The sequence below is a fragment of the Pleurodeles waltl genome, chromosome 8 (genome assembly GCF_031143425.1).
Source record: "Pleurodeles waltl isolate 20211129_DDA chromosome 8, aPleWal1.hap1.20221129, whole genome shotgun sequence".
Classification (NCBI taxonomy): Eukaryota; Metazoa; Chordata; class Amphibia; order Caudata; family Salamandridae; genus Pleurodeles; species Pleurodeles waltl.
This window is the reverse complement of record NC_090447.1, coordinates 1,453,247,354-1,453,270,072: the sequence shown is the minus strand read 5'-3', so window position 1 is coordinate 1,453,270,072 and position 22,719 is coordinate 1,453,247,354. Positions and strand designations below refer to the sequence as shown.

At 44.9% G+C, this 22,719-nt stretch overlaps 1 protein-coding gene across 3 annotated transcripts in view; it reads left to right on the top strand.

Annotated features, from left to right (window-relative positions):
* Positions 1–22,719, top strand: part of PDZK1 (PDZ domain containing 1) — a 106,007-nt gene that overhangs the window by 41,054 nt on the left and 42,234 nt on the right. For all 3 annotated transcript variants that reach the window (XM_069202626.1, XM_069202627.1, XM_069202628.1), the window contains 4 exons: positions 619–755; positions 2,583–2,778; positions 4,276–4,472; positions 18,309–18,590. In XM_069202626.1, coding sequence (XP_069058727.1) covers positions 619–755; positions 2,583–2,778; positions 4,276–4,472; positions 18,309–18,590 — 812 coding nt within the window. The remainder of the gene's footprint in view (positions 1–618; positions 756–2,582; positions 2,779–4,275; positions 4,473–18,308; positions 18,591–22,719) is intronic.

The window sequence follows — 22,719 nt, the reverse complement described above, 5'->3', positions numbered from 1 at the left end:
TATGCTTTTTGTTTAGTTCAATACTTTAATGATGCCACTGAAATATTCACCAACTTTAACATTACTTTAAACTTTGTTTTTGTAGTGAATATATGTGTACATATATATATATATGTATATATATATATGTACATATATATATATATATATATTTACATATATAACACAATAGCACCTTTTTGGAAAGTTTCATGGAGATTTGACAAACGGGGCCACGGTTTTTAGCAACACAAAACCGTTTTTCCTATGGAGCAGCTGACCGCCTCTGGGTAATATATATATATATTGATGTATGTATGTGTTTATTTTATACTGAAGTCAGTCTTGCTATCACTGCATGTGTTTTATGGTACGTATGTGCATACATTTCTGATGAGAACTTTGGCATTTCAATATACTTTCTGTGGAAGGTTGAAAACCCATCTCTTTTGATGTTTGATGTTTTTAAGGCTGGTAGATGATGAGTTCCAAATGTGTGTTCTAAAAACTGGGTGTGACTTTGGCACCAGGAAGTCACTTCTGGAGACCGGGCACTCTACACATTTTGATATCATAATATATAGAGTTTGCATTTGTAATGTACTTGTTCATGTAAACTACCAACATATCTATTTCCAGGTCAAAAGGGCCTGTTCCTAACGGCACTGGCCCCAGAAGGAGTTGCTCTGAAGGCGGGTGTCAAAGACAATGATCGTTTGATTGAAGTGAATGGGGATAATGTGGAAAATGCCACTCATGATGAAGTGGCAGCCAAGGTAACAAGACCATATGGAATGCAAAACAAGCCAAGCTTTACACTCTTGTTTATAGTGTGATGGAACCTTTGAAAAACTGGATTTAAAAATTGCCAATAGAATTCACCACATTCATTACTATTTAATGATTTAAATTGACTCATTATATCACCTTAGAGACGCCTTATTTACTAATGATCCAATGTGTCTCACAGTTGTCATGATTGTTTGATGGCCATGGGAGATTTAATGCTGTTATGGTCATAGACACACAATAGTTATATACAGTTTATTCTGAACACACATTTGATTGGGATAGCAAATTACTGGATTGGAACTCCCTCCCCCAAACACATTCTAACTTGCTCAAAGACTTTCTGTTAGCAGGTGATCTGGCTACATGGGCAGGGCTGGAAACACTTTGCGCAAGGAGCTGTATTCTGCCCTACTGACAAATCCTCAAAACATACAATCCATTTCCTTATGTGATCCGGTGATCTGTTTTTTAAGCTTCATGCTCAAAGCTGGTAAACCTTGTATGCGGATGCATTTAAAATCAACATATATAGTGTATGGGCTGCTATGATGTCTGCACATGTTCTCCTTAAAGTTTAACTGTGTGTAGGAATTCCTGGTCTGTACGGTTTGCTAATGTAAGGCTCTTTACAACTATGTCATTCTAATTAAACCTTTCTTCATGATTTGTTACATGATGTGATAAGTTTCACAGATTACATATAAAACACAGTCAACTTTAGGTTTATCATTGTAGAATTGACTGGAATAGCACCAGAAAGTCAGCAGACGTGCATCAATAAAGTATTCTTTTCACTTACCTTTAATCTTCAAGAAAAAAGCTAAGATGACTATCCACATAGCATCCTGGGTATCGACCACCCACACTGCTTTTCAACATAACAGTGCCTCTTCTATCCTCTACATCTGAGAACCTGAAGATGGTGATTCATAATGTGTAAAACTGGGTTATTGATGGGGGTGTCCAATGTCCAAATTCTACTCAGGTTGATAGGGTTTTGGGTGATCTCTTTGGTTCAGAGCACACTCAGACCTGACAGTGATGCGGTGTTGCACTTCAGTCTAGATAAATCTTTTGTCAGGTTAGAAAAAAACTGCCACCTAGGTACCTGTGCTGTTTTCAGGTCCTCCAAATCTTTGTTCAGTTCAGAAAAAAAGCAGTTGGATGCCCTTGGGTTTAGTTTCTTACAGGTATAATGATGTTGAGAGAAAAAAAAGCATACCACATAGGGGTCTGCAGGCTGTACAGTCTGGAAAAAGATTACTTTAGTAGTATTCAGATCTGATACAAATAGAAAATGATAACCCCAGGGATTATTCTCCATCAAACCCAAGAACTTGCAGTGAGATAGTCCAGTAAAGTTACCTCCTCTATTTTGCTAACTTGCCTGTATACCTTTATATGTTTGTATGGCCAAAATGCTAATTTCTGGCTTATGCTTATTTTTCTAACTTTGTTCAATCTTAATTCTTTTATTGATAATTGATTACCAGAAGGTTGCAAATGTCACATCACTGTTGGCTCCTTTAAGTATATTGCTTGGCTCCTGAGAGCTATGCCTCACTAAGTTTTATAACAGCATACCACTTTACTATCTTCATGTAATCCCATCACTCTCTCTATTTACCCATTTAGGTAGATCACAATTCACTCACCATTCAATCCCACATAAAAAAGATGATAACAGCTACTAGAATCTCCACACACCATTTAGCAATTTACATTTGCTCTTCCCAGATCATAGGTAAAATAAAAGATACTGAAGTATGCTGACAACATTCTGCTGTAACACCACCATTTATTTTGTCTAGGTAAAACAGTCTGGAGACACAGTTGTATTCCTGGTCATTGACAAAGACTCCTACAAGTTTTACAACGATTCAAAGATCTCACTAAAAGGCGAAATGGCCGATCTGAAGCTCCTTCCTTTAAAGCCACGATTAGTAGAGCTGAAAAAGGGCAAAGATGGCTATGGGTTCTACCTTAGGGAGGAACATGGCAAGAAAGGTAAAGTTAAGTAGCCTTTTGAACAATGTTAATATGTTCTAACAAATTTGGCAGACTATGTTAAATAAAGCTGCACAAGTTCTATTGTGGGATAGGGTTGGCTCTAGGTGCTGTTTTAGATTTTTTACATTGCAAACCATCTTTGTTCAAAAGTAATATTTTTCATTTTATATCCCTTTATATCTTTTGTGTGAGCTTTTTATTTTAGTGTGACTCTATCAATCAATAGCCCCTTTATTCTTCTTTTGCCATTGCTCTTAAAAGCTCAACTTTTAATTTCTCTTGAAGTATCTATTTGTTGGTTGTAGCTGAACATGTTTGTTGATATCTTTCTTTCCAGTTTTCTGTTAGATTTTAGTTATTGTACTTTTATTGCATTTTTATTTTCTATTTGCAGTATTGCAATTTCAATTTTACATTTGTGCAGTGCCCCCTTAGTCCTTACAAATCAAATAAAGTTGAGGGTAACATATGAAAGTTTGGCATGTGAAAGAGAATCAATAATGTTTCAAAAGATAAGGCTGCACAATGAGAGTTGTCTAATGTTGAAGGAATGTAGCATGTGTGCACTAAGATTAAAAATATTTTTGTACGGATTTTTATGTTATGTCCTCATGGACACTTTATTTTCCTGGGCTTTCATGTAACAACCTAATGCATTCTGGATGCTGGAGAGTAGTTTTTCTTCTAGTGAGCTAATTAGACTAACACACCTGATAGCACTGACTAGTAGGTCAAAAGCCAGCAACTGAAAATAGGGTCTTTGATGACATGGAGTAAGATGGTCACCCTAATGTCATGTGTCTGTAAGGATTTGTATGGTTTGTTAAAACCAGAATAATATAGCAACTGAATAAACATTCATTCCAATAAATTCATGACCATAATGTATTCCTAAGTGGTCTTAAACTGGCTCAAATGTTAAATTCAATGGCAAAAAGATGAAGGTCATCCTGCTGCATTAAACATCTCTCCAAATAGCTGTGCATCCTATGTCCTTTCCCAAGTTCTTTCCCTCATCTCATTTCCAAACAATGTGCTTTATTATGTGGCAGTAATAAATACAATCTTCCTTCAGTAATGCACTCTCACATTAGCTCATCTGTAGACTGCAATGCCCAACATACAACTGCCTGAATTTCCTTGAACTTTTGCCACTGTGACAACATCTCCCTTGGGTTTGCCACCATACACCCACTCCAATTCATCAAATACATGTTATTCAGGTCTCTCTGATTTACTTGCTGAACATTTCCTGCTATTGCTGCATTTTCTTCATAAGGTTGTGGTCCCTTGCAAAATGGGAAGAAGTTTAGAGACAACCGTTGATTCCATTAAACAATCATATTGTTCTGGCTATCCTGTAACATCTCCAAAAAGACAAAGGGAGACATGCGGATAGTTTAGCAACCTGTGACTAGCACTATTTAAACTCTGTGCTGTCCATTGGCAACTGAAACCATCTATTTGTTTTTTGCACTGCTATTTCATCTACAGGCAACTTCATAAAAGACATTGACTCTGGCAGCCCTGCAGACAAGTCGAGTTTGAAGGACGGTGACCATCTGGTGGCAGTGAATGGAGAGTCTGTGGAGGACCTGCAGCATGAGGAGGTGGTGGAGAAGATACAGAAGGGTGGAGATAAGACCTCCCTGCTGGTGGTGGATGCAGAGACAGCTCACCTATACAAAATGGTAAGGCAGGAATGCAAGGCCTGGGAACAGGGTTGTGGTTCTGAGGTTCAGTCAAGTAACAAAACAAGAGCAGTATTTAGCAGTAGTAGTAGTGTATAGGGGCAAAACTGCCAGAGTTCAAAGATGCCAAAAGCGGGTTGTACAGTCTTATCATCGATAACGGTTTAATGTTTTATTACAATGCACACCAAAATGCAGTAACTGTTTTTTGCTGTCTATTTTTAAAACAAAAATAGATTCAGAAGGTTTAGCATGTTTGGTTGTCCAAGGTAGCATCTGCTATATTTTTAATTATCGATGCAAACATCTCTGTATTTCCTCTAACAATTTTTCTAAAAGAATCCACCTTGACACATATTAGTACTCATTATAGTTATTGTTGCTTCCAGCTCTCCAGGAAAGGGAGAATTGAGTGCTCTGTGTCTGGTGGGTGCCCCATACTTGTTTTGCTCACTATGCCACCTTAGATTAGACTCATTCATATGAAAATCAGCCTTGGTTCTGTTCCAATAGGAACAGTCCAGCGCAAACTGCCTAGTCTGATACATCACAAAAATTAAAAATCAGGGCAAGGTACAAGCAAACCCCAAATTAACCTATGCGCACCCTCTGGTAGCTTGACATACAGCAGTCAAGCTTAACTTGAAGGCAATATTTAAAGTATTTGTGCAATAGTAAAACAGTGAAAATATCACACAAAAGGGATCCCACACTAGGTTACAAATATAGAAGCAATCACTCAAATGAAAATCACCCCAAAAGACACATAAACATAAGAAATATACCATCACCAGCATGGTAATATATTGTGTAATGGCACCAATGATGACCACAGGCATGCCTGACTCTTTATGATGAAATATTGTAAAAACAAAATGATAACTGCAAAAGAAATGGACTAAAAACCCAAATTTACAAATCCATCAATCACCTCCAAACTCTGAAATTGTGATATATGCATAGAAATTTCCCAGTCAACCAAAAATGTCAAGAAATGCAAATATCTACACAATGAAGTTATGGAAAAACAAACTGATTACCCCTCATGTCCTTTTCTAATGGCAGCAAACAGAAACGAAACTTGAATCGTGTGAACATACTGCACTTTTACATATACATATAGCACAATATAATATCTCTTGCACCTACAGATTGATTCACAAGTCTTCTTCCTGCTGCTCTGGTAAAAGCAAACTTAGCATTACCCAAATGTGCCAATCAATGTATCCCTTCCACGCGGATGCATTCCATTATCCTTTAAAGTAAGTTAAGAAACAATTTTATAAAGACCCCATTTGGACCCCAAGAATCACAACAAATTAAGATGTGTCATCTTAGGCAACTATACATCTTTGTGGTTAAGAACAATCTGCTTAGGAAACATTCTCTATCAGACAATAACCTGGACGTAGCCACACGGCAGACCATTGATAGTCCACTCTTCATTACGAGCAATGCAAGCTAAGCTGGGAAGCCCTAAAAATTCCATCTGTAGTTTTCCATATAGTAAACCATTAACTTCTATTAATCTCTATGAAGACCTGCATGACTTCAACGTCAAACTCATTAATGAGTTTGTGTTGTTCCTATAAAACCATACACAGCCTTTCAAAATTGAAAAATCAAAGCCAGTCGAGGTTAAAACAACTTTTGAAGTTAAAACAAATATGTATTTTCCTCTAAATTGTACATAGAGATTCACAAAACTTTACTGGACACCAAAAGTGTCATAGGCTACAAATATTGAAACATCTCAAAGTTCTATTTGAAAGTTACAAAACAGCAACACATTTTCCTTTCATTAAGTGACTGAAAGACTTTGGAGATTGGGTGTCATAGCACTATTTAAAATCAACAAGTCCTTTTTTAACTTCTTTGAACTAATCCTTCAAGAGGCAACTGTCCAGAATGGGCATACACTTTTACAATTAAACCAAGGAGATTCAAAGTGATCTCCAACAATGGATTTGGATATAGACTTGGATCGGATGGCCAGCACATTAAGAATGCAGTAAAAACAATGATGGTGCTGCTATGTTTGATGAAATAAATAAAAAATCACAGGCCTTATTCTCATACTGCACTTTTGACTAAGTTTACACTATGTGTGAGAAATTGGGTTGCTGGTTGCCTAGGGCGTGAGCCCTTTTCAAGCAGCAAACACAATTTTTTCAGGGCAAGGTACAAGCAAACCCCAAATTAACCTATGCGCACCCTCTGGTAGCTTGACATACAGCAGTCAAGCTTAACTTGAAGGCAATATTTAAAGTATTTGTGCAATAGTAAAACAGTGAAAATATCACACAAAAGGGATCCCACACTAGGTTACAAATATAGAACGTAATGTAATAAATAAAAAAGACCAAAACTACAAAAATGTAATCAGTAGAGCTTAAGTTATACATTTTGAAAGAATAAACTGTAGTATAGCACTTTTAAGAGCAAAAAGCACCAACCAGGGATATATGGTCGCACAAGACCGGAACAAAATCAAAAGTTCAGGCTGACTGTGATAAAGCATGGGCCAGCTACAAGGACCCAATAGGCCCATTGAAAAAGTACCTTAAATCCTGGTTGTGGAGCGTTGTGTGGTTTCAATTCAAAGATGCGTCACGCAGCCGGTGCAATGCATTGGTTCTGAGATGCAGCGAGGCTGCACTGTGAGGTGGTGCATTGATGGTGAGGATCCCATCACCAGGCTTGCAATGTGAATGCTGGTGTCGGAGATGGGTTGCACAGTTGGGGCAATGTGTTGTTTGAGATGCGCAGTGAAGCTGTGATGCAGAGCTTGGGCTTTGTTGTTGAGGCTGCTGTCGCTGAGGGATGGGAGCACCTGCTCTGTGGAAGTGTCCTATAGCACCGGTTGGTTGGTGTTGAACCCAAGATGCGGCAGCGATGCAAGTCTTTTGCACCAGGTCCAATCCACACAACAGTGGCAATGCATCGGTTCTGCTCGAGAATGCGCAACTTATTCAAGGTGATGCATCGGTTCTGTTAGGAGATGCTCTGCTCTGCAGAGAGGATGCATCAGTTCTGCTGGGAAACTCCCTAGATCCACTTCCAAGGCTCCAGGACTGGGGTGGTACCACTTGGCAAGGTAGACTCACAGATGGCAGAGTCCAGGAGAAGAAGCAAGGTGATTGGAAGTCTTTTGTATCCCAGAGACTTCATATCAGGAGGCCAGACAACTAGCCCTTGGAGTCATTCTGAGTTCTGGGTTGGAGGGTTGCAAGTCCAGTTCTTCTCTCACCCAAGCAACAGAGAAGCAGGCAACAGCTCAGCACAGCAAAGCAGGAACCCAGCAGAGTGCCATCCAGCAGGGTGGCAGTGTGGCAGTCCTTCAGCAGCACCGCAGTCCTTCTTCCTGGAAGAGTATTCACAGGTCCAGAAGTTTACTGAAGTGGCGGTCTCTGAGGCCTAGTCGTTATACCCAGTGGTGTCTTTGATGTAGGGAGGACCTCAAACAAATGCCTTTCAAGTGCACAGATGTCTTTCACTCCCTACCCTGGCTCCAGACTCCCTACACAGAGCATGCAACACTTGTGTGGGGACAGGACCCAGACTATTCAGCTGTAAGTGAGGCTGTATCCAGCTCTCCACTCCCATTCTGCTCAGGATGGCCTATCAAGTCACACCGAGGCTCCCATTCTGTGTGGCTGTCACACAAATCCCAATCGCCAACCACACCCAGTCATGTGACCAGAGACAGGCTGCAGGCACCAAGTGGTTAAGGCAACAAAATGCCAACTTTCTAAAAGTGGAATTTTCAGATCTGCAATTTAAAATCTGACTTCACCATAAGTTAGGATATTAAATTGTGATCCCAAAGACACCAACCATGAAGGGGTTATCTCTTCTTATTTGTAAATGATGTTTATAAAATGTAATAAAGCAATTCTAATTTAACCTATGGGAGAGATAGGCCTTGCAGTGGTGAAAACCGATTCCACCACCAGGACATGTAAAACTAAACAGTACTTTTTTTTTTTTTTTTTTTTAATTTGTTTTTATTGTTATCAACTACTTGCTGTTTTTACAAGTGTAATTCTTCTTACAGTAACGTATTGTCGTGATTATACATTTCTGCTAATTATACCATTTCCGGGCTTTGCGGTCCATGCAGTACGTTACGCATTTGGTTAGCCTTTACCATGCATTTACTTAACTTATCAACAGTTATTTCTTCGCCCAATTGAAACTTTATAATGGCATTCACATTTTCATTATCCTACGTTACTGTTGTATTCTGTGACCTGTTAACAGACTTAACTCAACTTCAAACTGTATATGAACTTTTAGGCCTATGTGGGAGGAACTGTTTAATTGCTGAATTACTAAAAAGGGAGATAGCTTGCCCGGGTATTGCTTGTCGTGTTTTATTGCCCTGCGTTCCGTCATTACCCTCCCTTATCCTTTTTATTATACCATCCCGCTCTCCCCCTCACACTCATACCGCATCCGGATCAAACTGATTCTTAGTAGTCATTCAGTCTTAGTTACAGTGAACTTCCCCTATGTTGGGATCTTCTGACCGTGTCCATTAGCTCATCCCACTCCCTCAGGCTCCATCGGACTCTTTGTTAAGTCTTCCCAGTTAGACACTAGGTTTTCCCACTCCGCCGCGATTGGGGTCTGAAGGACCCCCCTCGCCTCCTCAGCCCTAAGGACCTGAAGCTCTGCCCTGGACCACCTTGTGACATTGTTCCTCCATTCTGTTAGTGATGGGTGGGTTGGGGACTTCCATCCCTTCGTGATCAGTCTTTTAAATAGAGCCAGAGACAGGTCAAGGAAACGATTCCCAACCTTGCCCCACCTAATCCCGGTTCGAAGACCCAGTAGGCACAAATCAGGGGTTGGCCGGAGCTCCAAGCCGAATAACTTCGTGAGGGTAGCCATCATCTCAAACCAACCCACCTGGATTCTCGGGCATACCCACATCATGTGGTCAAAGTCAGCTTCCCCGCCCTCACATCTGGGGCATACCTTGGGAGCCCCCCCATATATGCGGTGCAACCGATGTGGGGTGAGGTAAGTTCTGTGTAAGTAATTGTATTGAATATATCTGAGCCTCGTGTTGCGTGAGATCGTTCTAGGATAAGCTAGAGCCCTGGCCCATTCCGACTCGGACAGGTCTCGCCCGGCTGTCTTCTCCCATTTTTCTCTTAGGGAGTGCAGGGGGTCCACAGCTGACTCTATTTGGGCACGGTATATTTTTGTGATCATGTGAGGTTCCTCTCCTGCCGTCAACAAGAGGTGCAGCACCCCATGGGTTGTGGGTTCTGCATTAATTGTACTCCAGTGCTCTTTTAGGGTGTGCATCAGCTTCCTGAAGAATAGGAATTGACCTTGCGGTACCCCTCCTACTACTAAGTCATTGAAGCTCTTCAGCAACCCCTCCTTGAATAGTTCCCCCACTGCCCCCAGCCCCGCTCCCACCCATGGCCCCAATCCTAGCCCCCCTCGCTCACGCCCCCGTAGTTCTAGGGCGACTACCTCCAGTGGTAAAGCGGGAGAGTATGGCGGCCCGACCCCGGTCCTTTTCACGCAACGCTTCCAGCATTTCAACGCCACGTTACACATTATGCTGTCACCTATGAGGGCGACCTTCCTACCCGCCATATTTGCCGCTATACGAGCTGTGTCTGTTATTCCTTGCACTGTTGCCAGGTCTAGCTGTCCCCTGCCCGCCATCCAGCCGGCCACCCACTGGAGCTGAGATGCCAAATAATACGCCTCGAAGTCAGGGGCACCCAGTCCCCCCAGACGCGCCGGTCTACAGACGGTTGTTAGCGCCGTTCTCCTGCGACCCACATCCCATATCAACTCTCTAAGCAGTGCATTTAACTCTCGGAACCATGTAGGAGGGACCTGCACTGGCAGGTTCGCAAAGTAATAGAGTAGGCGTGGCAGCATGACCATTTTGGAGAGCGCCACTCTGGCCATTATTGATAGTTTCAATGACCTCCAGAACTCCACCGAGGTGCGCAGGGATCTAAGTGTCCTGCCGAGATTGCCGTCCCTAAGATCGCTCAGTTCGTGAAATATTTGTATGCCCAAATATTTAAAAGTCCGCGGGGCCCAGTTTACGTCCGCAGGGCACGAGTCCGGACGAGCGCAGCCTGCCAGAACAGGGAATACAAATGTTTTTCTCCTGTTAAGTCTGAGTCCAGATAGACTCCCGAATTCCTCCAGAATCCCCAGCGCCCACCCGACACCTCCCGCCCCGTCCCTCAGGTAAAGGAGTATATCGTCGGCATATAGAGAAACGATATGCTCAGCCGGACCCCAGATAATTCCCTTGCCCACTCCTTCTCGCCGCAACTGTGCCTCCAGGGGCTCAATTGCCAGGGCAAACAACATCGGTGATAGGGGGCAGCCCTGCCTAGTTCCGCGGTATATTGGGTATGCACTGGAGATCGACTTTCCGGTCTTAACTCTAGCCAGGGGGGAAGCGTACAGTAGGTCCACCCACTTCACCCATTCCTCCCCTAGTCCCATTTTGAGCATCACCTTCCTTAAGTAATCCCACCTGATTGAGTCGAAGGCCTTCTCGAAGTCCACCGCCAACAAAACCCCAGCTGGCGGTCTCAAAGCCCTGGGCATATGCAGCACCGAGAAAACCCGTCTTAAATTCAACGAGGTGCTTCGGGCAGGAATAAAGCCATTCTGATCAGTATGCACTAGCTTGGTCATATGGGGCAGCAATCGAGCAGCCATGATCTTGCTAAGAATTTTGAAATCACTGTTTAGCATTGATAAAGGCCTAAACTCCGTCACCCGTGCTTCCCTGTCTTTAGTTTTGGGGAGAGGGACCACCACAGCCTCCCGCAACGTTTGTGGCAGTTCACCCTGTCGCCGTGCCTCCGCGTACATCTCAGTCAGTTGGGGAGCCAGCAGTGACCTATATTTTTTGTAAAAGTCCATGGGGAGCCCGTCTGTTCCCGGAGTCTTCCCTGGCGCTAGCTGTGCTATGGCTTCGTTTACTTCTTCCACTGACACTGGGCCCCCCAGGGCCTCTTTATCCACTGCGTTCAGAGTTGGTAGCGGGATTTGCTGTAGGTACTCGTCGAAGGACTCTGTCCGCAGATCACTGGGTTTCCCGTACAACTGCATATAATATTCCCTGAATGCATTGTTTATTTGGGCCGGGCTGAGCTTGCGTGAACCCTCCCCATCTAGTACACATGTGATAGGCTCACCCTGCCCCCCGGAGCGGACCAACCACGCCAACATTCTCCCCGATCTACCCTCCTCCGCCTGCAGGGATGCTGTGTACTTTTGTCTATCATGGCATCTAAGCTGCTCTTCAATGCGGGAGTGTTCCCTGCGGGCTCGACTGTAATCCTCCTTCTCCTGCGCAGTTCTCCCCTGTCCCAACTCCCCTTCGTGTATGTCTTTCTCCAGAGCATTTAGCTCCCTTTCAAGTGTACGTCTAACCCCCGACGACTGCCCCAAGCAAAAGCCCCTCGTCACCACCTTAAGTGCCTCCCATTCCAGGGCCCTAGTGGGGGTGGACCCGTTGTTTGTCTCGATGTATTCTGTCAAATGACAGCGTAAGGCTTCTCTGTACGACTGGTCCTCAAGTGTTGAGGGGGACATCCTCCAAGACGGTATGGGGGGTCTATCCTCCGGCACCCTCATCGTTATTAACAAGGGATTGTGGTCAGACAAGGTGCGGGCCAAGTATTCCGAGCGTGTCATGTTAATTAACAGGCCTGCAGTGCATACTACTCTATCGATTCTTGTATGTACCTGGTGAAGACCCGAGTAATAAGAATAATCTCTGTCAGTTGGGTGATGCACTCGCCAGACATCCGATAGCCCCCACCCGTCCAACCACTCCCCTACCCTTTTGGCTGTTTTTATTGCCGCAGCCCCCTGTATAGGAGGGGTAGACCTGTCCAGTTCAGTGTCTAGCACCGCATTAAAATCCCCACCTACTAATAGCTGTCCGGTGCATTGGCGTGTAAGGTGACTCGATAACCCTGACATGAAGGCTACCTGGTCTTGGTTAGGGGCATAGATGCAACTCAAGACTATCGGTACACCATGCAGCCTCCCCTCCAGTATCACAAATCTACCCTCCTTGTCAATATTGGAAGAGATCGTCGTGAAGGGGACCCCCGCCCTGATCCATACCAATACACCTCTAGCGTAGGCAGAGTATTCCGTTGCGAATACCTGCCCCCTCCACCTACGTCTCAACTTCTCTCCCTCTCCAGGCGCCAGGTGAGTTTCCTGCAATAGAGCCACCTGTACACCCCTTCTCTTAAGATAGGAGAGTATCTTGTGCCTTTTAGCCGGAGTGCCCATCCCTCTAACATTCCAGGTCATGAGATTGTAATCTGCCATTGCCCATTTTCGGTTTGGTGGCTCTGTCCCGGCCCTCCCAAGCCTCGGAGCCTCCTCTCCCTTTATCTATAACTTTGTCACATTCCAATTCCAATTCCCACATTGCCTTATTAACTTTTAACTGTATGACCCAACTCCCAGTCCCCAGGGCGCCTCCGAACTTGTAGGTCGCCCAGCAAATTGTGCAACAGTGCAACTTGTTCAGACTCTGATTAGCAGTACCCGCCATTATTGTCAAACGGCAGAGTACTGGACTGGGGGGGTGGCCTTGCCCGGAGGGGCCGGTCGATCCCAATACGCGCCCTGTCTCCAGGGCCTTCCGTGCGTCCAGGCTAGCCAAGTTCGTCAGCTGTTTGCGGGGTTACTTTCGGGGCTCGGGTTGAATGATCCGCTTCACCTGCAGATGAAACCATTGTGTCGTCAGACTCGTTCCCGGATTCTTCCTGGGGTGACGCCTCTCCGCTCATGCGTGCCGCTGCCTCCAATGCCTCCTTCCTTCCTTTCTCTTTCTGTGTTTGGGTAGGTACCATACGTCTGCGGTTTCTGGGCTTCCTTCCCTTCAGCGCTCGGCGCGCCCCGTTCCCAAGCGCGACCCTTCCTGTGGACCCTCCTGCCCGGGAGCTGTGTGACTCTAGCCATTCCCAGGCTTCCTCAGGTGACTGAAGGAACAATGTTTTCCCTTCCAGAATCACTCTCAATCTGGCTGGGTAGAGTAGCGAATATTGGATTCCCTCCTCCCTTAGGGCTCTCTTGACTGCCAGAAACGAAGCTTGCTTGTTTTGTACCTCCAGAGTGTAATCCGGGAATAATGTCACCTCCCCGTTTCCGACTTTAAAAGGGCCCGATTCCCTGGCCCTCTGCAGGAGGGTGTCCCTGTCACTATAATGTAACAGTTTAGCTATCACGGCCCGGGGGGGCCTGCCCGGGGCCAGCGGCCTCGCCGGTACCCGATGCGCCCGCTCCAACGTGTAGAAGGGGGTCAGGCGCCCCGGAGCCACCGTCTCACCGAACCACTTCTCCAAAAATTCAACCATGTTCGTACCCTCGGTCCCCTCCGGGAGACCCACCACACGTACGTTATTCCTTCTGTTCCTCCCCTCTGCGTCTTCAACTCTCCTTTCGAGGCGCGTCACTCTGTCAACCAGGGAGGACACTTCAGCTGTCAGGTTTTCCTGCTTCGGTGCTATGTCCGCCAGGGCAGTTTCTGTTTCTTTGACTCTATCTACCAATTTGTGGTGTTCCGCTCTCAGCAAGCTCACCTCAACCGCAACCTGGCTGATCTCTCGCTGCAGCGTTGTTTTGGTGTCCTCTATCGCTCCAAGAATTTTATCTAGCGTGTCCTGGACCTTGACCTGTGTGTGGTCCTGCGCGCCCGACTCTTCGCACTCAGCCTGAGCCTTGGACTCCATATTTCTGGCTTTGGGGCGAGCCTTGGAGGGCATCAGCGCGGCCGCAGGCCCCGCCCCAGGGACCCCTGACAGCAGCCTCGGCGGTGTTTGTCTATCTTCTCCAAGACGTCACTCCCTCCCCTCCATGAGCCGCTGCCTTGCCCCAGGCTTTTCCTCAGCCGGGTCCCCGTACCCTTCAGGGTCCACTGTTTCTGAGTCTCTCCGTTGGGTGCTCCGCGCCTTTGCTCCCCTATTGCAGTCCAGACAAATGGGTCCCCCCGTCCCAGGGATCAGATCAGCCCCCCAGGGGCCCCACTTTGGTGCAGGTCCAGATCGTTCTTTTTCAACTTTTGCCCCAAACAGCCTAGCAGTCCCACGCAGGCTCGTCAATGTCCACAGCAGTCCTCAAGGGACCGATTTTACTGCACGTTACGCCGCCATAGGGAATGTCAGGGCCCCGGGTTCCGTCTCCGTTCCAGTGACCTCTCCATGTGTTCCCTTATCACTCCGGCCTTTCGCTGCACTGGTCCCCTCTTACAGCCTCCCGATAACTCTTCGCCGCTGGGCGCTCTTCGGCTGCACCGTCGCGATGGAGGAGAACTCCTCCGTTGTCCCCTCGGGTCCAATGACCAGACGCTTGATCACAGCCCCGGCCTGCAGCCCTACCCGGGTCTCAATCACCGCCTCGAGCAGGTCTCCGAGTCCACCCGGGGCCGCTCGCCTCCCGGGGCGCTGCCCCGCCGCACCTGTTCCGGTGCGGGACCTCATGGGCTCTCAGGCCCCTCCAGCACCTGTGCCGCTATGAGGAGGGGACTCCATACTATCCCCCCTCGCGCCTCGCATTGCCCGCTCCTACCGCGGGATGGTGCCGCCGTCTTCCGCTGGAGCCGCCCGCTTCTGGGCACGCCGGCCGGTCAGCTCCGCCACCCGACACCCTCAAGGGCCGCTGTAGGGGCCGCAGTCTCTCGCCCGGGTCGGCGCCCGTCTGCTCCCGGGGCCGCCCGCGTTCAGCCACTCCGTCCTGCAACGCCCCGACTGGGCGCGACTTCTCCCGTGGGCACGGCCGCCCCCTGCTCTCTCACCGTCTGATAAGGCCACGCCCAGGGCCCCGCACCTTCACGTCCCGTCGCCTCCTTCCCTCTCCGGCGGGCCCGGCCACAGCCCAGCGCGAGGCCGCGGATGCAGTCGTGCGCCCAGGCCTCTCGTCCCCCGAGCCGTCCAGGAGGCCGATTTCGGCACCGGGCTCACTTCGCCGTCACCAGAGGGGCACTCTCTCGCCTAGCCCCCTCCTGTGAGTCTACCCCTCAGTCCGGACTTCGGTCGGCCCGGCAGAGGCGCTTTTTCGCTCAATTATTCACCGGCCCCTCCGGAGCTCGGAATTTAGGCGTGCGCCATCTCCGAGACCTTGGCCACGCCCCCTAAAACTAAACAGTACTTGTCCTTCTTTTTAAATAGATTAAACCCTGCCCTCTGGGCTGTCCAGGGGCTATTCTAGGGGTGACTGATATATGTATTAAAAAGGAAGGTTTGGGCCTGGCAAAAGGTTTATTTTGCCATGTCAAAATGGAAGTTCAAAACCACTCACACAGTCTTTACAGTGACAGGTCTAAGACATTTGAGGCACAATCAGTGCTGCAGGCCCACTAGTATCATTTCATTTACAGGCCCTGGGCACATATAGTGTACTTTACTAGAAACTTATAAGTAAACCAAATATGACAATTGGGTATATGCTAATGTTACCATATTTTAGGGAAAGAGCACAAGCACTTTAGCATTAGTTAGCAGCAGTAAAGTGAGCAGAATCCTAAGGCCACCAGAAAAGAAGGCAGCAGAAACAGGAGGTCTTAATGCAAAAAGTTAGGTTAGTAAGTTTAGTAATTTTTGGTATTTTCACAAACTTTACTTTTTCAGTAACATACACTTTTGTACTAACTACACTTGACCAACCGCTGGTATTTCAACACCCTCCCACAGAAGATAATGGAAGCAGGGACCTAAAATAATACACCATAGAAATTAAAAGTGTTAAATGAAATTAAATGATTAAAAATAGATAAAAATATAAATAGATCTAAAATAATAAATCTAAATCAATGTTAAAATATATACTAAGAATGTATATTTTTATCTAATTATAGAGTATTTTAATAATCTATTTTGAATTTAAAAATTAATGTAACCAAAAAAGTACTGAAAAATAATTACATTGATTTTAATTCATTCTCTAAATCAGTTTTAATAATTATTAATGCACATTATCTTGTTCTTTAGGTGATAATTTTTTTTTTTAATTTAAAAGTTCAGAAAAATATATTTAATTCAAAATGTTTTCATTAATTAAAGTTTGAATTCAAAATTAATTTCCTATTACATTTTACTGCCCATAATCAAGCTGCTAATTCTCAATATGCCCAATGTCCAGTTGTGTTAGCTTAAAAACATATCACCTTTCACATTGTGCATTTTATGCACCATGCACATGTAATTGCTTGTGAATTTTCAAATGCATTCAAGTTGCACACTTTTATCACGACAAACATGCATATGGAAGACCTTATTTTTTTTAGGTCTGGCTATAAACAACATCAGCTGTTCTGAAGGCCTTATACAGAGAGAGACTTTGCTTTAGTTCAGCCCCTCTCGGTCATTACCTTTCTTTTTGTTTTTCATGGTGTACGATTGCTTGGATTGGCTGTCTATCAGGGGCCAAGGCATTTCATGGATTTTTACGGTGCCCCAAGTGTTTTCCATAGGTTTTGGTGATAGGATTTCAAGGATTCCTTTCATTAGACTGCAGAATAACATGACAGTTAAGATATTGTGAGTTGTTTGATGCATTTACGTTGCTAGCACAACAACAGCTAGTTGCTGGCTTGTGGCATCCTGTTTAGGAGTTAAATGCAATGGTATTATTCACTAATCGCCCTTGCACACATGCATTTGTTTTACTTTGCTGTCAAGTTATCATGATTAAATTAGTTTTGGTTGTTCACAGAGTAAAGATGCGTGTGCACATAGGCTTTTTAAAGATACAATAAAATGCTGGCCTTTTATCGGTTTTCCACTGCTATCCGATTTGACAAAGTAAAATAGTGTGTGAAAATAGGCGTTTCGAAAAAATGCAAAAAAATACTTGCCTTTTGTCCATATTCCACTTATTTTGTCACATTGTTTGTAAGCAACTCATACGTTTCTCTTGCTGACAAAAACTAGTCCATGTTAACTGCTAACTACCACTGTGTTCTTAACATGATATGCACGGATGCTAAGCACTTTCTGTTTTTAAGCATCATCAATCACAATTCTCCGTTTCCGTTCTTTTGAACAGACGCTATTAACATTCCATTACTACTGACACCCTATGCACTACTACTTCAAACATGCTAAATATATACTATTTTAAATTGTACTAACAACCTCACTCTTCTTTCAGTGATTTACGTACACATGCTTGCATATTTCCCTTCTTGAATAATATTGCTATACCTACGCATCCTATTACACTATTACAGTCACTGTTTGGATAAAAAAAAAACACCATACAATGTTTCATCAACAATACAAAATTCTTTCCAATGCTTTATATTATCTCTCAGGAGACAGTTACATTGGTTGGTGGTTCAAAGAAAAGTAGCTACTGTGGCATATTTTGCTGTGCATGTTAATAGGTTCGCCACTTACAATCTACACTTCATCATATGTTTTTTTTATTCACATACTTTTGTGACTGAATGGCCTGCACCTACTTTTGCAGTCTGTCCAGCATAGGGTACCTACTTCCGTCTTCCATATTACTGTCGCCACATACGTTGTTTCATTGTGGGAACTTTGTAGGACAGGTGGATGCACCACACACACACACACACATACACACACACACACACACACTTTCTCTCTCTCTCTCTCTTTCGCTCTCTCTCTCGTAGAACCATTACGAAACATGCCCCCTCACAAAGGGCAAGACCTGCTGCCTTTGTCAATGCTTGTTTTTTATTATCTTTGTGAAAGAGGCCTAATATAAATTAAACTAGTGGTAGAACCATCCTAGGGATGTTTCAATGAAGGTTATTTATTTGAGCATTTTATTTCGCAGGCAGGTGTTTCTCCAAGTCTCTATGCGCGTGGAGAAAAAGAGGCACCTAAAGGTGGCCTGGTGGTGGCTGCGGCAGCAAATCCAGCCCCTGCTCCAGCAACAGCGACCGCGCGGCTAGCGCCCGCCCCAGCCTCAGCCCCCGCCCCAGCCCCGAGCACAGCGCCTGTTGCCAATGGAGGGGTGCTTCATAAGGCCAGGCTCTGCAAGCTGGTGAAAGGGCCCAGTGGATATGGGTTCCACCTGAACGCAATAAAGAACATGCCGGGACAGTTCATTAAAGAGGTACAAACATGCTATACCTGTGATGATAGCCTTTCTGGGAAGCAGCTCTGTAGTGGTGCCCAAAGTATTTATTTGCCAACCTCTGGAAAGCTCTGTGGAAAAATTGTGTAACTTCATAAATCGTGACGTTTGTCACAAAAGTGTATGGCATTTTCCAGCTTGGCCTGTTTTGGTTAGAGTGAAAATGATCTCTCTGTGCTGTGAAAACGTTTCTCAGGAATTGGTAAACTAGGAAACAGGATGCAACAAGAAACTTCACCAGGGGCAGCTCCTCCGTTGAGGCGGGGAGCGTCGCCTCCCTGCCACTAGAGGCAAAACTTGAAAAATAAAATGATAATAAATCTGGTTTATTATCATTTTATTTTTCGTTCCTAGCCGAGTCTTGTGGGTGGGTTCATCATCCTGATGACAACCATGAAGGGGGAGTTGTGTGAACTCCCCTCAGTGCGCATGTGGGTTTGGCCGTCTGCCTAAGGACGGCCAAACCAAAATAGGCACTGAGCTGTCTCCAACCCCTGCTGTGTTGAAAACAGCAGGCGCAGGCTCCCAGTCTGCCTCGGAGCTAAAATTGAGGGCGCTCAGGCCAATCCTGATGCTGCTCTCATGCTGCAAGCATGAGAGCAAGCAGCATGAGAGCAGCGTCAGGATTGGCCGCATGGCAGGCTGGGGGCCGCATGGCAGGCTGGGAGCCTGTGCCTGCCGTGGAGCCGGAGGAGCAGAAGAGCGGTGATTCCTTGGGAGTCAGGTAATTTCTTTTTGTATGATTTATTTTCTTATTTTGGCCCCCACTCCCTGAACCCTTCCTAACCCCCAACCCCTGCCCCACCACTCTTCCCTGACATTAGCTGCTACTGAACTTCACCAGAATTAAAAACATTTTGCATTGCTTTACTCTACATGCTGCCATCAGAAACACCCACCTCATCAATTTTATAACCAACACAGGAATTAGAAAAAAAATGACATTAACCAGAATACAAAGGTAGGTAAGAATAGATATTAGTTTCACAACAAGGCTATTATAATAGCATAGCACATCTATACATAAGAGATCTATGATGGCTACACAATTTCAATGAAAAGTAATCATTAAGGCATTCCTCAATGACAAATATCCCTATTTTTAAACTAGTACATGAAATGTAACTTCCTCCAGCCTTCTAAAAACATCAACTCAATCACGCAAATGTCACAGAGAATATGGGATACGGTCTCCGTAGGCAAAGGCTTGAAATCCTTCCCCTCACCCCTGACCTCTCTATTTGGAACGCAGGTTTCACCCCAGGCCTCAGTGTGACAGCTTTCCACTGCTGGTCGGGAGCGCAGTCCCGCTCTATAGGCCACCTTTTTAATGAAGAAGGCCTCATGACATTCAAACAATTACATTTCTGGTGAATTTCTGGTGAATTGTGGCATGTGAAAATCCCAGGGTGCAGTATTTAACCTCCCCAAAGATGTCTGCACCTTCCCTCGACTATGAGGAGCTTGGTAGTCCACCCTAGAGGTGTGGCTACCTAGAGACAACACGCCCACGGGAAAACCGGTTTAGGCACTGGTCTTCCCTCTCTGGCCCTGTCTAAAGCCTGTCTATCTGAAGAAAGGGGAAGCTCCTGGGAGTGTTTTTGCCAGTTACCCACCAAAGGCAGCATCTCTTTGAAGCTCACCTTTTGGGCTAACACCCTGAGTAGTTTACGACTAATGGGGGTGTAACACCTCGCCCTTTCATGCATGTCTATTGTCCCTTAGTCTGGGAGTCGTTCACACAAATCCCCAGCTGGGCTGAAAGCAGTCTCCTAGCCAGTGCCCGTGTGAGGCTACCGGACCGGCTGGGTCACAGAATGGCACCTTTCTAAAAGTTGCATTAAATTAATAGTGATATTAAATTAGATCTGGGTGTCAGGTTGGGTTAAATGCCACAGTTCATTTGATACTTTACAGTATCCAGTTAGGTAGTCCCAGACAGTAACTCTGTACTAGACAACGGGGCTACTAACTTTTCCACAGCAAAATGACACGTCATATGAGAAATATAAGCCTCACTTAATAATATACAGGTCCCTGCCACAGGGCTCTATAGGCCTTCCGTAGGGGAGACTTACATAAATTGTTAAGGGAAGGGTTGGCTTTGGTACTGGTTTAAATGGCAAAGTTGAACTGGCAGTGAAACACTGCTCTTCCAGTCTGCAGTGGCAGGCTGGGAGCCATTTTGTACTTTATCACACAACCCGTGCTGCAGCCCTGGGTTGACATTCTGCCTTACAGGCCCTTTGTACCACATACTATGGGCTTATAAGTAAGTCATTACTTGCCAATTGGGGAAAGCCAATTCGACATACACTTTGAAAGAGGTTAGAACACTAGCACTGAGGTCTGGTTAGCAGGCTTCAGTGCACTCTCAGAGTAAAAAAACAAGCAGCATCAGTCCACAAATGAGGGGGTGAACTTGCAAAAAGAGGCATCTCCTTACCACCTGATGTTCATACTTAAAGGTCCCAAGCTTCAACCCCAAACAGCCCACCCACCCGCAGATAAACCATGAAAAAATGAAAAATCTCTGAGATTATCCCTCCACAAGGACCTCTCATTGAAGCAACACATTTCTAGGAAGACCAAGACAGCTTGTTTCCAAAACTCCCTCTTTAAGAAAGTGAAGGTGATTCTCCAGAAATGAGACTTTAGAACAATTGTACAAGCTTAAGTTCTCTCTCCCTGGACAGATCAACGCCCTGATCTGTGGTCTCCTCAACACCACTCTAGCACCCTGGAATGATTTCCTACATGCAGCTGCCCTGCTCATCAGGTTATTGAAGAAATTCGACCACGTCATCCCCCAGCCACACGTAAAAAATCTTACACTGGCTCCCCCTTCCAACCGTGATCATATTAAAGACCAGCTACAAAACGTACAAAACCATTCACAAAAAGACCCTATGTTACGTGGCAAACAAACTATCTCTGGGAAACAATATCAAGCCATTAGCTAGGATATCACCAAACTGGAAAGAGAACATTGCAAGATGGAAAATCTGCATTCATGTTTCCAGGATCTGGAACATTGGACCTGTCAACACCAGATCATTATTAACTCTCCTACAATTCGGGAAAACCTAAAGACACACCAATTTAATGAACACATTGATTGTGTCTTCCTGGGGACGATACCCTCTGTTCGGATCTATGTTGCACTTGAGCTAGGTTGATTCTCAATAAAGACCAACACATGCCTTCGTATATACAAAGAAATAAATATAGTTTGCTCTATCCATCTTCACGTTGCACATAAAGAGTGCACTATAAAGATGGAATATAATCTGAATGTGCTTTTGCACCCAAATAAAAGAACTGACTTAGCTCTTTTAAAAATGGGAAGCCAAGATCTTGCACATTTTGCTTGTAGTCAATCAGGCCACTTTGGAACAATTTCTGACTGAAGAGTAGCTGCTGTGCACTGTGTATGAATTATGTTCTTTTTTTGTTTTCTGTGTACAAGCATGTACATAAGCAATACTTGTTTGGCCATAAGACACAATTGTCTAGAGAGCCTAACTGCATTGCTTTAATGAAAAATCCACCCATACACCTTCAACAGGTACCAGCCCTTCAGATACTTGAAGAGACTTCAGAAGGGGTTCTCTGTTAATTCCTACAATCTGTGCAGACCTCTTTGTCACAAGATCGCTCTTCTTTGCTCGTCTACACAGTTTGTCTAGAAAAAACTATTCCTCTAAACAATTCCATAACTGCCAAGTTTTCAGATTGCTATGTGTGACATTTTCATAATTTCAGTGGAATTATGAGTGACATTTGAACAACTATGAGTGACACTTGCGAGCAAAACCATGCAATGAAAACAAGGAAAACATATAAATATCGGAAATTACACCCATCTGAGCAATGAGAAACTCTAAGAAGATCCTAAAACTGCTGAAAAGCACCAATATTTCAAAAGACTCGGCTCAGTCTCTATTCTATGAAAATGACCATTAATAGCTGAGTGAGCGACCCCCTTTGGGGCTATAAGTCTCGAGTCATCTCATCCTCTCAACAACTAAATGTGTGACACTTTGAGTAACACTTTCTCAAGATCAAAATTATGCAATGAAGTCCATAGAAACAGACAAATTTCAGA